Below are 14,029 nucleotides of genomic sequence, written 5' to 3'. Positions count from 1 at the left end.
AGGGCTGAGCTTCATCTCAGGTCAACTGCAGGCCCACCTGGACTCTGCAGAACCTCCACCCAGCAGTCTCATAAAAACGGAAGAAGGTATATAATCATCACGGTCATCCTGGCAATAAAGGAGAAGCAGCCTCCTTGAACCCAAGAAAGTCACTCCTCCCTCCAAGAGACACCAGGAGCCCCCTTGACACCAAGGACACAAAGAAAGTGAAGCAGCCAGACCCAAAACAAAAATAAAATTTAAAAGAGGGGCATGGGAAGAGGGATGACAGTTAAATTAAATTTATCCTAGGACCACGTGGAGTCTCAGGCTATTTGGGGACTCAGACTCAAAAGTAAAAATAAAATTTAAAAGGGGGGTAGGGCGCGAAAGAGATGACAGTTCAATTAATTCTATGCTAGGACCACTTCGGGTCTCAGTCTACTTAGGGTCTCGGACTCAAAAATTAAAACTAAAAAATGGGAGGGGAGAAGACAGTTCAGTGTGTGTGCGAGAGGACCACTTGGGGTCCAGTATTTGCTGGGGAAGGGAGAGTCACGGCTGTGTCCGGCCTCGCGGTCACCCGGTGAGAATCTGGCTAAGTTTACACTCGAGAACGACAGAGCAGTGCCCGCTTTCCCGGGAACAATGCCCGGACCTGGAGAAGAGGGTCTGAGGGCCCCACTCACTCCCTCGGGATCCCGGCCCCGACCCCTCACCCGGCCCGCGCCCGTGCAGGTGTCCCCGGCGCCCGCGCCCCTGTGCGCGCCTCACCCAGCAGCGCCCGCAGGTGCTTCAGGCGGGTCAGCACGTCCTTCTTGGGGTCTAGCACCTTCTGGGTGGACTTCTTCACATCCCCGTGGCTCCTTCGGGAGAACATCCCGCCGCGGGAATCCCGGGCCCCGCCGGCGGGGCAGGAGACGCCTGCGCCGCGCGAGTCACCACATAGAGTCGGGGCCGGCGCGTGTCGCGCGGGCCACTCGCCGCCCCCCCGCTGGGCCGCCGCTGCCGCCGCCTCAGCTGTGGCTCCAGGAAGGAGGGGCGGGCCGGGCACGGCGAGGGGCGGGGCAGGAAGGCGGTGTCGACGCGGAACCGACCGCCCCGCCCTGCGGGAGGCGCCGGCTAGCCCCTAGAATGCAGCGCACGCGCGCGCGGTCCAGACCCGCCTCATGGGGGCGGGCCGGGAGCGCCGAGCCGGCGCCGCGAATCACAAAGAAGCTTGCAGCACGCTGTGCTCGCTGTACTACCTGTCCCGGGATGCATCGCGACAGGGCCCTCCAATTAGGCTGGCGTGACTTCCGTACGACGGGAGTCAGTGGGCCGGCTCTGAGTATTTCCCCTGTCCCCACCCCACCGTAGGCCGCAAGTGCTGCTGGGAAATGTAGTTCTCGAGGAGGCGAGCCGCTGCGACCCCCTTCCCAGGGTCCTAAGCAGCTGGGTACCGTCGCCCACCCCGTACCCCGGAGGCCCGGGGCTCCCGTACCTTCATTCTCGGATCTGTGCGCCCACCCCAGTTCCCTCTAGTGCAACGTGAACCACAGGAACATCTCAGTAAAAAAAGTTTCAAGGCTTTTCAAATGCAAGCCGCTTTAAGTTTTGGCTTCTTTCACACTAGGAAGCCAGGGAGCGAGTGGGAATGCCTTTGACCATACCACAATCGGAGCTCCAATTTCACGCTAAAATGAATAGCTTTAGCAGCAGGGCATGCCTAGGTGAGGAGTCCAGCCAGTACCCTTGGTTCCTGGGACCCAACCTCACGGAGTCCCTCACTGGAGGGCTCCTCAGGATCTTGCGTCTTGCTTTGTAGGAAGTGCATGTTCTGTTGTGCAAGATATAGTAGCAGAACCAGAAATAGAACCTGAGGGACCTGACTCTCAGGCCGGTATGCTTTTTAAGGCCAGGCCCCTGTAACCCGGGGCAAGACTTTGAGATGGAAGATGATCTTGAGATTTCTTACAAGAGATCTGGAGAGTTATTTACTGGCATCTGGATCCTTTCATGCTCCAAATTTTGACAACATTTTAGCAAGTACTTAAGCTGGATCTTTAAAGTCATGTGCTTTCCATCAAATTGGGACTACGCAATTGGATCTTATCTCATTCAGCTGAACTATGGCGGGCGGTGCAGCTGGGCATTTAGACAGCTTTGTATCCTCGTCACTGAGCACACTATTTGGCCTCTAGACGCACTCAATAAAAATTTGTTAAATAAAATGGAATAAAAAACTGAAACAGTCCTATGTATTTATCCAAGCATGCAAAAACTATCTCCTAGGGGTTGGCCCTGTGGCCGAGTGGTTAAGGTCCCGTGCTCTGCTTCGCAGGCCCAGGGTTTCGCCAGTTGGAATCCTGGGTGCCGACATGGCACTGCTCCTCAAGCTACGTTGAGGCCGCATCCCACATGCCACAACTAGAAGGATCCACGACTAAAAGTACACAACTATGTACCAGGGGGCTTTGGGAGAAAAAGGAAAAATAAAATCTTAAAAAATATGTGTATGTATATCCCCTAGTTGTTGGAGCCTCTCTCTATTTTTAGTATTGTCAAAATAGCTTTGATAGAACCCGGATATATTCATACAAAGAAATATTACTCAGCAATAAAAAAGAATGGACTCCTAGTAAACCCAATAACACGGATGAATCTCAGACCCTGAGATGGAAGCCCTACCCTCAGGATAAAGGCAGAACTGCCATACCAGCCTAGGTTCCTAGATGACATCCCAATCAGGACCACAAACCCTCCAAAACTGTTAGAAGAGAGAAATAACCTTATCTCTTAAGTCAAGGCATTTTGGGTGTCCTTGTTACAGCAACTTAGCCTATACTGATTACACTTAGTAAGTCATAATATTCACTGCCCCATTCCTTTAGAAGAAGATACCTTTCATTACCTTGATTGAAAAAAATAGGATGCACTTGTCTTAGGGAATTCAATTTTTCTATCAAAGCAACCTGTCATCAAAGTCATTTATTAAGCACCTACTGTGTGCAAGGCATGAGTCTAAACCTTGGGGATAAAAAGATGTATAAAATGCAGCCTCCTGACCTCCAAAGCTTCCAATCTAGTTGACGGCCAGAGCAACTAGATACAGTCACACACCCCATAACAATGTTTTGGTCAAAGATGAACTGTGCAGATAATAGTGGTCCCATAAGATTAGTACCGTAGAGCCTAGGTGCATAGTAGACTACACCATCTGGATTTGTGTAAGTACACTCTGTTATGTTTGCCCAACAACGAAATTGCCTAAGGACACATTTCTCAGAACGTGTCCCTGTGATTAAGCGATGCATGACTGTAAGTGAAGAGGTAAACGACAGTGTACAGTGAACACATGACACTATCAGAACTTGATAGTACCAGAAACAGGCATTTGTGCATATAGGTTCATCTCATCCATCATATCTAGACTTTACTTACTGATGAAAATGCCTTCTCTAAAAAAGGCAAGGAACATAAATTCTTATTTTGATGCTTTTTCACCCACATGTATATAAATGTGGGATAAGAGTACTTCTCATTTTCTGTTGCTCTCCAAAATCTTTCCTACTGGACTGCGAGCTCCTTAAAGACATTCACCTGCTTTGTAATTAATTTTTTATCCCTAGAGGTTCAGAGTGCCAAGAATTTTGCAGATAAAAGTGCTATCAAATAATGTCACTTTCATTAATAAATCAAGATAATGAAGTCAAGAGTCAAAAACTTGCAATGCAAATTAAAACTACCCTGAAACACCATTTGAATTAGCAAAAAAAAAAAAACAAAAACAAAAACAAGATTTAACAACATGCTGGTAGCAAAACTATAGAAAAACATAGCTGATAGGAATGTAAAATAGTACAACCCCTATGGAGTGGAATTTGGCCAAATTACATATTATTTGCCCTTTGACACAGAAATCCTACTTCTCAGAATCTACTCTGAAGATATACCTCCACAAATACGAACCCACACGTGGAAGTTTACTCCTTCCAGCATTGTTTATAACAGCCAGTGGAGTGAGCTGAACAGATGTGTCCATGTCCTAATCCCTGGGACATGTGATTGTGACTTTTTTTAGAAAAGGGGTCTTTGCAGGTGTGATGAAGTTAAGGATTTCAAGGTAAGATCACCCCGGATTATCTGGGTGGGCCCTAAGGAGTGTCCTTCTAGAGGATAGAAGAGGAGAAGACACATAATTAGAGAAGAAGGCCATGTGAAAATGGAGGCGCAGGTGGAACTCGTGTAGCCACAAGCCGAGTGACGCTTGCAGCCACCAGAAGCTGGAAGAAGCAAGGACAGATTCTCCCTGGGGCTCTTCCAGAGGGAGCCCAGCCCTGCCAAAACTTTGATTTCAGACTTCTGAACTCCAGAACCGTGAGCAAATTTCTCTTGTTTTAAGCAACATAATATGTGGTAATTGGTTGAAGCCGCCCTGGAAAATGAATACCAGCAGATACTGGCGAGAACTCAGTGTGACTGTCTAACAGGATCTGATTGGATCTAGTGCATGTGTACACATGTAAAAGTGGCTGCTTGAATCCAGTGCGTCCACATAATGTAGTGCTATGCAGTACTACGCAACCATAAGAAAGAATGAGAAAATTACCTATGTCCTCATTTGACCTAATCTCCCAGATACATTGTTAAGTATAAAAGCAATGGACAGAACATAAAATACGTCTTTATTTGCTTATTTTTTCAAAAAGAAGCAGTGGAAGGATAAATCAAAAACTAACATTAATGCCTACCTCAGTGGAATGGAGGATAGGGCGGAAAGGAGAAGAGATGGCACAAGGTCCTCTCCAACAACATCATTTCATATAGTTTTGACTTTTGAATCATTTAAATGCTTTACATATTCAAAAATTAAAAGAAAAAGAGGAAACAAATCTAAAAATTGAAAATAAACAGAACAAACAAATGAACTCAACCATATATCTAATTGGTAACATAACTAAACAGAGAAAATAATTATTTCAAGTGACTTTTGAAAACAGTATCCTGATTGTACCTCTGTAGAGGGATATATTCTTTCTTTTTATTGAAGTCACATTGGTTTATAACATTGTATAAATTTCAAGTGTATGTTATTATATGTCAGTTTGTGTATCCACTGCATCTTGTTCACCATCAATAGTCTAGTTTTTATCCATCACCATATATATGTGCCCCTTTAACTCTTTCACCCTTCCCCCACCCGCTTCCACTCTGGTAACCACTAATCTATTCTCCTTATCCACACATTTGTTTGTTTATTTTCCACATATGAATGAAATCATATGGTATTTCTCTTTCTCTGTCTGGCTTATTTTGCTTAGCATAGTACCCTCAAGGTCAATCCATGTTGTCATAAATGGCACAATTTTGTCTTTTTTATGGCTAAGTAGTATTCCATTGTATATATTTACCACATCTTCTTTAATGAAGATGGGTATATTCTAAGGGCAAAAAGATCTGAAAAGAAATATTAACTGTTGTTAGGAATTAAGATTTTCAATGTAAGAGAAAGGAGACACACAAATATCAAAATCAAAGAAATTAAATAAAAATTCTGTAATATTAAATTTTACCTGGAAATATCAATTTGAACTCTTGATTTAAAAATACATGCATGGGTCAAGGTTCATTTTTTTTCAGTAGAGATATTTAGTTGTTCCAGCAATATTTATAAAAAGACTTTCCTTTTCCCCATGGAATTAACTTGGTACCTTTGTCAATTATCAATCAAACATACAAGTGTATCTCTATTTCTGGACTCCCTGTTCTCTTCCATTAATCTGGTTGTTTAACCATAAATCATTAGCCCTCTGTCTTAACTACTGAAGCTTTATTGTAAGTCTTGATTTCAGGTAGTATATATCTCCTTGTTTAAGCTTACTTTGCCAATTTAGATCCTTTACAGTTCCATATAAATTTTAGAATCAATTTATCTATCTATTAAAAAAAAATCTGCTGTTTTTTCTAGTTCTTCTAATCTCTGAAAAGGCCCAGAAGAAATGGCACCCAGTGGCAATGAGCACACCCAGCACCCATATCTTCGTTTCCAAATATCATTCCCCACCCCAAAGTAATTAGAGTTCTTTCAAGAAATGGCTGGTTCCAGGTCTGGAGCAGGGAAAATAGAGAGTGAATATAAGATCAACGGGAAAGTCTCTAAAACACAGACGCCAGCTGGAAGGGGTTCCTTATGGCTAAATATAGGATAATGCGCTCATCAAAAAGAATAGTGACTGTTATTGATTATAACACTATGAATAAATCAAAATTCAGGTATCCATATGATGTACAAAAGAAATTTTTTTCGACGTACCAGATGAGTATTTCAAGTAGAAAACCTTTCTTGCACCTTTGATGATTTGGGGAAGACTTAAAAAAGAAAAAAGAATTTAAGAGCCCTCAGGTGGCTCAGACCCTTCCTCAGGAGCAAATGGGGAACCCACTCTGAACTGGGTGTGTTTCAAGATCCTACCTAGGGAAGAGCGCAAGGCTTTAGGGCTTTATAATTCCCTCCCTTCATCACTTGCCAGAAGAGCATCATGTTTTCCTGATGACACCAAATGGGATTTGGTTATTCAGGAAGACAGTCACCAAGAGACCAGGAAAAAGTAAGGAAGGTGAGATTAGAGACCAAGAAGGACCAAAGAATAAACAGGAACACTCATCAATTCCAGATGTTGTCTGGAGCAGAATTTTAGATTTTTTGTTTTTGTATACTATTTACATAAATTCAAGCAAATATTTATTGAACAACTCCTGTAGCTAAATTGTGATGACCATAGTTTTGTACTTTCCCACTCTTTTCTGTTGTAGTGAAAATCGGTCATTGATGGGTTTATGTGAAAACTGCAACTCCCGTCATCATTGATGTTAAGTATTTATCAAGCAATTCTACAATTCATCGTTGCCACGCTTGTGCCCAGGACAGGGCCAGGGTCAGCATTCAATCAATATTTGTTGAATGAATGAACTCATTCTTTCATTAACATCTCAGCATAATTAGGGAATGTTGTTCAGTATAATGATTTTGCTTTAAGTAATGTATTATGCACCCAAATTTTAAAATTCTACGCTTGTTTTCTCAGAAATCTTTCTAAAATATACCTCAGGCTTCCCCATCTTCTTAAATAGATTATTCATTGTTTATGGAACCATACTTTATCCCCCCCAACTCTGGGCCCTTCCTTTCCTCCTAAATTGGTGTTGCCCCTACAAACAAAGCAGAAATGCCTGATAGGGCTGTCCCATATAACTTCTACGACTTCTTACCCAGAAGTTCAATCATTGCTATCAGAGACAATTTGTTTGCCTTTTTAACTTTCATAGTTGGAATCGTTCTAGATGCTTAGACCTGCCGGTTCTGTAGTTTCCAGATAACCTAAATGCTGATATATTTTATTTCCCAATTTTTCACTCATCAGAGTTTTTCAGTTTGGAAGAATTTGTTTTTTTCAAATTGGCTAAAATATCTTGTGCCTGTACATTAATCCTAATTGTCGTGCATATTATGTCAATTTTAGTATATGGAAAAATTCAACTTAGGTACATATTTTCCTATCAGAAAAGCTTATTGTGACTGTCCTCAGGAGTAAGATCTTTTAGAATGTCAGCATACTTGGGTCATCATCTGGATGCTTTTGCCACAAAGAGCAAACCCCTGGTGGACCCTTGTGACACAGAGTCTGTTTTTATTGATCACAGGACCCTTTGCATTCTTATTTTCTAAAAAAAAAAAGCTACAATCTAATAAAGTCAAGTGTTTTTCATGTATCAGCTTTCACCCTGCAATGTCCACCTAACATCCATTCAAGAAGCCTGTTGTGTCCCTGAGAATCTACACCTACCTAGGACTCCAGGAAAGAAGGAATGATGCCCCTTCATAGGAATGAAACACCGACCTCAATGCTTAAGAAACAGGAGACCAATGTCTCTGTTTTCCAGATGATATATTACTGTAAACACTGACAATATATATTTTTGTCCTCCAAAAATATTTCCTATTAGTTTCTTCTCTAGTAGGAAACCATTAGTTTCTTTTCTTTCCAACTATCTGTCAAGCAAGGAGATTTAATACTTAATATTAAACTTGACTATAAATCATTTTATATGAGAATTTTACTTCAGGACAGACTTGAAAAAGTTTTTGAAAATATACTGGCCATTTTGATATGTCTGATGAATGCCTGGTGACAAAGCAATGCCGTAAGGGAAAGAAACCTAATCATTTTTCTAAATTTATTCAAGCAGATGTTTTTGCAGCTGTGCATTTCAACCACCATGTCATCTGCTTTGGGTATATTTTCATTTTTTAATCATCAAAACAGTAGTAACATTTCAGTATTGAATCATGGATACACATCAACATTAGAAAAATGTAAGCCCATAAGTACCATAAGAACTTTTATGAGTGAAAAAACATACCTTTGAATGATAATGTTGGAAAAATGAGGAATAATGGAAACTACCTAAATAGTAAATAAAACTTTAATAGAAGATAATGCACAAAGGCAAGATAGATGAAGTTACATAAGGTGAGGAGCCTGGGAAAATTTGTTTGTTATCTCACATTTGCCACCAATACTCAAAGTGCTACCATTAGGTTTAATATTAGGTCAGATTTACTTCCTAATTTAGAACTGAGTGCTAGATTTTCTAAAAAGGAATGCAGATTGTAGAATGTCAACAAAACTATTCATTCAAAATGGAGAAAATCATCACATAGTTTGTTTTACTAATAAATTCCTGTAATTGTCTAGAAAAATGAATCTCACAATAATTCTTTGGGGGGGCCAGCCCGGTGGGGCAGCGGTTATGTTCGCATGTTCTGCTTCTCAGTGGCCTGGGGTTCACCGGTTCAGATCCGCGTGCGGACATGGCACTGCTTGGCAAAAGCCCATGCTGTGGTAGGCATCCCACATATAAAGCAGAGGAAGATGGGCACGGATGTTAGCTCAGGGCCAGTCTTCCTCAGCAAAAAGAGGAGGATTGGCAGTAGTTAGCTCAGGGCTAATCTTCCTCAAAAAAATAGTAATAATAATTCTTCGGGAGCATAGCAATTCTTGGGAAACACAATACAAGAATACAAATTCTTTACTAATCCACATATAAATGTATGTCTTAAATTGATATTATTTCTACCTGGTATTTCAGACAGGATCTAAGTTGCAAGCAACAGGAATTGGCTATCTATTTAAGTGAAAAAGGATCCATTCAAAGACTGTCAGGCTTACAAAATCAATGGGAGGTTGGAGTACCAGGATTGGAAAATACTAGAAAATTAGACACTGAGGCACCTCTCGGAGGCCTGGACAGGTCATAGAGCAGAGCACATGGGTCAGCACACTATGGCTTCCATAACAATGAATGACCTCCCACCATCCCTCACATCTTCAAGTTCAAAGCCTCAAGAATATTCAATTGGCTAAGTCTTAGTCGGATGCCCAGTTCATGTGTCCACCCCCCTGGCTTCCCCGGGTCAGAAAATCTGAGGTGCTAACCCTCTTGGTAAGTAGGAGGTGGGCACTACCTCTCACCAAGACTACGTAAGATAGGACATCTCCCCCAAAAACAATGGAGTACTTTGCTGGAGGAAGGGATGTTGGATGCCAAATAGATAAAACAACAACAAGGACAAATAAATACATCTTCCACAGAGCAATAAAGAGAACGGAATCATCACTATTTACAATTCACATAAATTAATATGTGCCCTGGAATGTGGAAAGTATCCACCTATAGGTCTGATTTATAATTAAGATCTTGTACTTAAGTAAGATGACTGAAAGACAGTTTACTGCTTTCAGTAAATCTTTAAGGAAGAGCTACATTTGATAGGTTTTTCCCCAAATTTTAATGGGGAAACCCATGATTTCACTTAGACATAGGGTATATGTGAATTATGCAATTATTAAAATCATCATAGTGAATAATTGCAAAGAATTGAATCAAATTTTCATCTAACCAAAATTGAAGAATTCACATGCCACAGAGAACATTGCTAAGTACCTCCCTTTATATTTTCCTTCTCTTATGTTATTTTTTTCTTCTTTCTGAATTGAAGCACCCCTCTGTGAGCCACTCTAATATTTATCACGTTTTATTGTCCTTCTTAGTAATCTTTTTGATCCAGTCAGTAGACTAACTGAGTACCTACTCTGTAGTTTTATGCACAGCAATGAAGTGACAGGTATAATGAGGATACAACCTCAACCCCCAGAGAAGTCGTAGTCTGATGGAGGAGACAGACAAGTACCTAGACAATAGTAATTAACAATGGTGATACAAGTGAGGCTTTATAGGAAATACCAGGAGGCACTGGGCAGTAGGGATGAGGGGAGGGCTCAGAGAAGATTTCCAGGAGGAGATGGCACCTGAACTGGGGAAAGGAGCTAAACACACCCCAGGCAAGGCAAGGAGGTAAGATGCAATGGGCTGTGTGAAGACCTCCAGAAACAATTTGGTTTTGTGTGGTTGCTACCTAGGTTTGTGCTTGTGGTTATATTCAGCATAGTGTAGGGGTTGCAGAAATGTGTATATGTTTGCGTAGCTTTGTAAAAACAGCAGGGCCAAATGATAGTAAAAGGTGATGATGCCAAAGTGGGAAGAGAACAGTGCACTTCTGTTGAATCTGTGGAAGGCAGGATGCGAAGACGGCAAAAGCAAAGGCTAAGGCTGTGATGCCGGGTCTTTCCCCCTTACCAGCTGTGTGATCTTAAATGGGTGACTTAATTCTCCAACCCTCAGTTTTCCTTATCTGTAAAATGAAGATAAAATTGCACTGAGCTTTTTATTCTAAGAAGTAAATGATCATAAAAAGAATTGAGGACAATGCCTGGTACAAAAATGTCCAATAAATATCTTTTGTTTTTCTCTTCTCCTCTACCCCCACAAAATACAAACAAGGCAATTCCTGTTTGCTGATTGTCCATTTGTGCGCACACTTAATTTCTAAATGTGTTGAAAAGAAGGGCTTACACAGCTGTGGTTTCCCATGATTTTACATAGTCCACACTGGACACCATCAGAATAGGGGGAAGCAATGTCCCAGAATCCCTTGTTCCCCATTTTTGTTATGTGCACTCCTTGGCAAGGAAGGGTATTTTCACTGATGCCCCCATCATGCCAGGTAAAATATCTGCTTCTTTCTGGACTTTAAGTGATACTGGATTAAGAATGCTGGGCAAGGGCTCTTGGACCTAAATGTGTGACTCAGCAGTTTGTTCCAAGGCATATTTTACTTCCTTTGGTTGCTGTAAGACCAAACCCATGAATAGTTTATGAGTACTTTCAAAAGGTAAAGTAATAATTCAGATTAATATAAATCAGATTATAATAAATCAAATAATAATTTAAGCTATAACAGTCATAAAAACAACAAAGTAATGCTTCAGAGACTAAAAAGTTTGGCTTGAATAATCTATCAGAAGACTCTAATTGACATTTTTCACTGTCACTTTAAAATTCAAAATAATAATCTTTTCTGGAGCCTCTTCACAATTCTAGCTTTTTCTCATTCATTCATTCATTCATTCAACAAGCACTTATTGAGTTTCTTTGGGCCAGGCACTTATTCTAGTCACTCAATAAAAGATAAAAAGACAAAATCCTTGTTCCCAAGGAGCTCACTATCCAAACTATCCGAAGATGACAGTTTGCAAAATAAATATGAAGTTGTTTTTATTTTTAACTTCCAGAAAGTATTAATGAAAGCCCCTCATTTGTTTTGCTTTTGTATAATTCAGCCTCACTCCGTCCCAGCCTTGGTTGTGATATTGCCTTCTGTAAATCTAGGTTGAATAATTTTACATAAACATCAAGAATTATTACCAAGAAAATCCTAGAATCATAGAAAGTTTTGAGAGTAAAATGTGACTGACTGACGGATGTATTCTTTCTTTATAAAGAGGAAAAATAAGAACCAAAGTTGGTTAGTAATTGCTTGTTAGCCGAACTGGGGATGGAAACACTTACCTGACCCCCACACGATGCTTCCAGAGTCATTAAGGTGGCCGGAAAATACCATCATATCAGAATGCCATTTTGCAAAGCAGTTTCATGCACTTTCTCCCATTTAATCCTCATAACAGCCCATGAATTAGGGTTCTTATCGCCATTTCATCTATATTCAGAGAAGTTGTATGGCTGGCTCAAGGTCGTTCAGCTCACAAGAAGCAGGTCAAAATGACAAATCGAAAGGACTTAGAAAAACAGAGCATAGAAAGTAAATAAATGATTTGGTTAGTCTCCTGGTAACTGGAGATCAAGATAGACCAGTTCAGCGAGAGTAGGAAAGGCTCTTGAAGGAGAATAAAAAGTCTCATCTTGGAACTGAAAACCTACGAAACCTGCAAAGACCTAGGATTCAGCATTAGAGCCAGAGGCTGCTTTAAAATTCATCCAGACAAGGAAACTTGCAGAGTTAGGTGACTTCTCCAAGTCTCTAAAGCTAATTAATAGCCAAGCTAGGTGAGAAACTCAGGTCTCCTGACTCCTGGACAGCGTTCATCTAACCACATATTTGCTGGCAAGAAATGTCAGTGGAAGCTCAATTTTCAGTAAAAACTGGAAGGACAGTGGGCTAATCTTTTATAATGGTAGCTCTCAATGAGCCATGCATCCTAGTATTCATACCCCTGTAATTTTCCTTTCCCCTTGAATCTGGACTGATTCTGTGCCCTCCTTTAACAAATAGAACATGGAGGAAGTGACAGGGTGCCAGTTCCAATCCTAAGCTTTAGAAAGGGCTGGCAGCTTTCATGTTTGCACTCTGGTAGTAGGAAGTTTGACTATCCAGAGACTGCCACCCCATGAGAAGTCTAATCTAGCCATGTGGAGAGGCCATGCAGAAAGGAACTGAGGCCCCTGGCTAACAGCCTAAGCCGAGCTTCATGATGACAGCCCACACCAACTTGCCAGCCACAGGAGTGAGGCCATCTTGCAAGTGCATCCTCCAGCCCCAGTCAAACATGTCAGCCATGTAGAGCCAAACTGTTCCAGCTAAGCCTTACCCAAACTGCAGGATTGTGAACAAATGAATAAAATGCCGTAGTCAGCCACTACATTTAGAGATAGTTTGTTACATAGCAATAAGCAGCTGAAACAGAGAGGGTATCTGCTTGTGGTCCCCAGGATCTGAAACTAACAAATCTCGAAGACTCATCTCCTCAGCTAGACAAAGCCAGACACTGTGTCCAATGGCTTATTTCTAACATCTTGTGATTCTAAAATTCTTTGAGCCTGTGACTCTCTCCTTGGTTTATCCCTATGACCTCAGACAAGGTATCTACAAGATAAAGAGATTTTTGTTCGCAGAAGGTGACCAGCCTGACAGGGGTTGCTTTTCCCACCTAAGAGTAGGAATGTAAGTGACAAGAAGGGAGGGAAAACAATCTTCCAGAGGTAGATGCAAATAGAAGAAGCTCCAAGAGTTTGGGTGGGGCAGCAAAGAAAGAAAATCCAAAGCTTGTCTTTGTAGAGTACATTGGAGGTATTTATAGAGTAATTAACAGAATATTCATAGGAAAAGCACCAGGCAAGCCAGAAACAGGCAGGTCAAGAGAAATTGACTTGAGAAATTGACTTTGATTCATCCAGTATTATAGGAAGCACTTGAAAATGTACTTGGCTTGTAACTAGTTACTTGCAGCTGGTAAGCAGGCAGGAACATAGATGGAGTCTCCAGAAGAGTTGGGAAGAAGGTGTATCAAATATCTATGCCACTAAAATGCTGCATAGCAACCAACCACAAAACTTCAGTGGCATACACCAATAAACATTTTTTCAGTTCCTGTGTCTATGGGGTTCGTCCGATCTGGGTTGGGCTTGGCTGATCTCGGCTGAGATCACTTCCATGTCTAGGTGTTCACTAGCTATTGGTTGGTCTAGGGTGGTCTTGGCTGGGGTGACTGGGGGTAACTTGGCTTTGGTCCAGATTTTTCTCATCTTCCTCCTTGGCCCAGTGGACTAGTCTGAGCATGTCGTTCTCCTGAGAATGACAAAGGGCAGGAGTGAGCAAGTCCAAGTGCACAAGCAGTTTTAAGCATCTAATTGTGACAGATTTGCTATTATT

At 41.5% G+C, this 14,029-nt stretch overlaps 1 protein-coding gene across 13 annotated transcripts in view; it reads right to left on the bottom strand.

Moving 5' to 3' along the window:
- The window catches only part of RALGAPA2 (Ral GTPase activating protein catalytic subunit alpha 2), a 323,319-nt gene extending 311,145 nt beyond the window's left edge, over positions 1–12,174 (bottom strand). For 4 of the 13 annotated variants that reach the window (XM_070588729.1, XM_070588728.1, XM_070588733.1 and 1 more), the window contains exon 1: positions 754–1,311. In XM_070588729.1, the coding sequence (XP_070444830.1) occupies positions 754–859 (106 nt within the window). In that variant the 5' untranslated portion in view covers positions 860–1,311. Of the gene's footprint in view, positions 1–753; positions 1,312–11,931 lie in introns of those variants that run through there. The other 9 variants (XM_070588735.1, XM_070588738.1, XM_070588737.1 and 6 more) reach the window with 4 other exon arrangements.
- Between the last annotated feature and the right edge of the window lie 1,855 nt (positions 12,175–14,029).

The sequence above is a fragment of the Equus przewalskii genome, chromosome 21, assembly GCF_037783145.1.
Source record: "Equus przewalskii isolate Varuska chromosome 21, EquPr2, whole genome shotgun sequence".
Lineage (NCBI taxonomy): Eukaryota > Metazoa > Chordata > Mammalia > Perissodactyla > Equidae > Equus > Equus przewalskii.
This window is presented reverse-complemented; position numbering and strand designations above follow the sequence as displayed.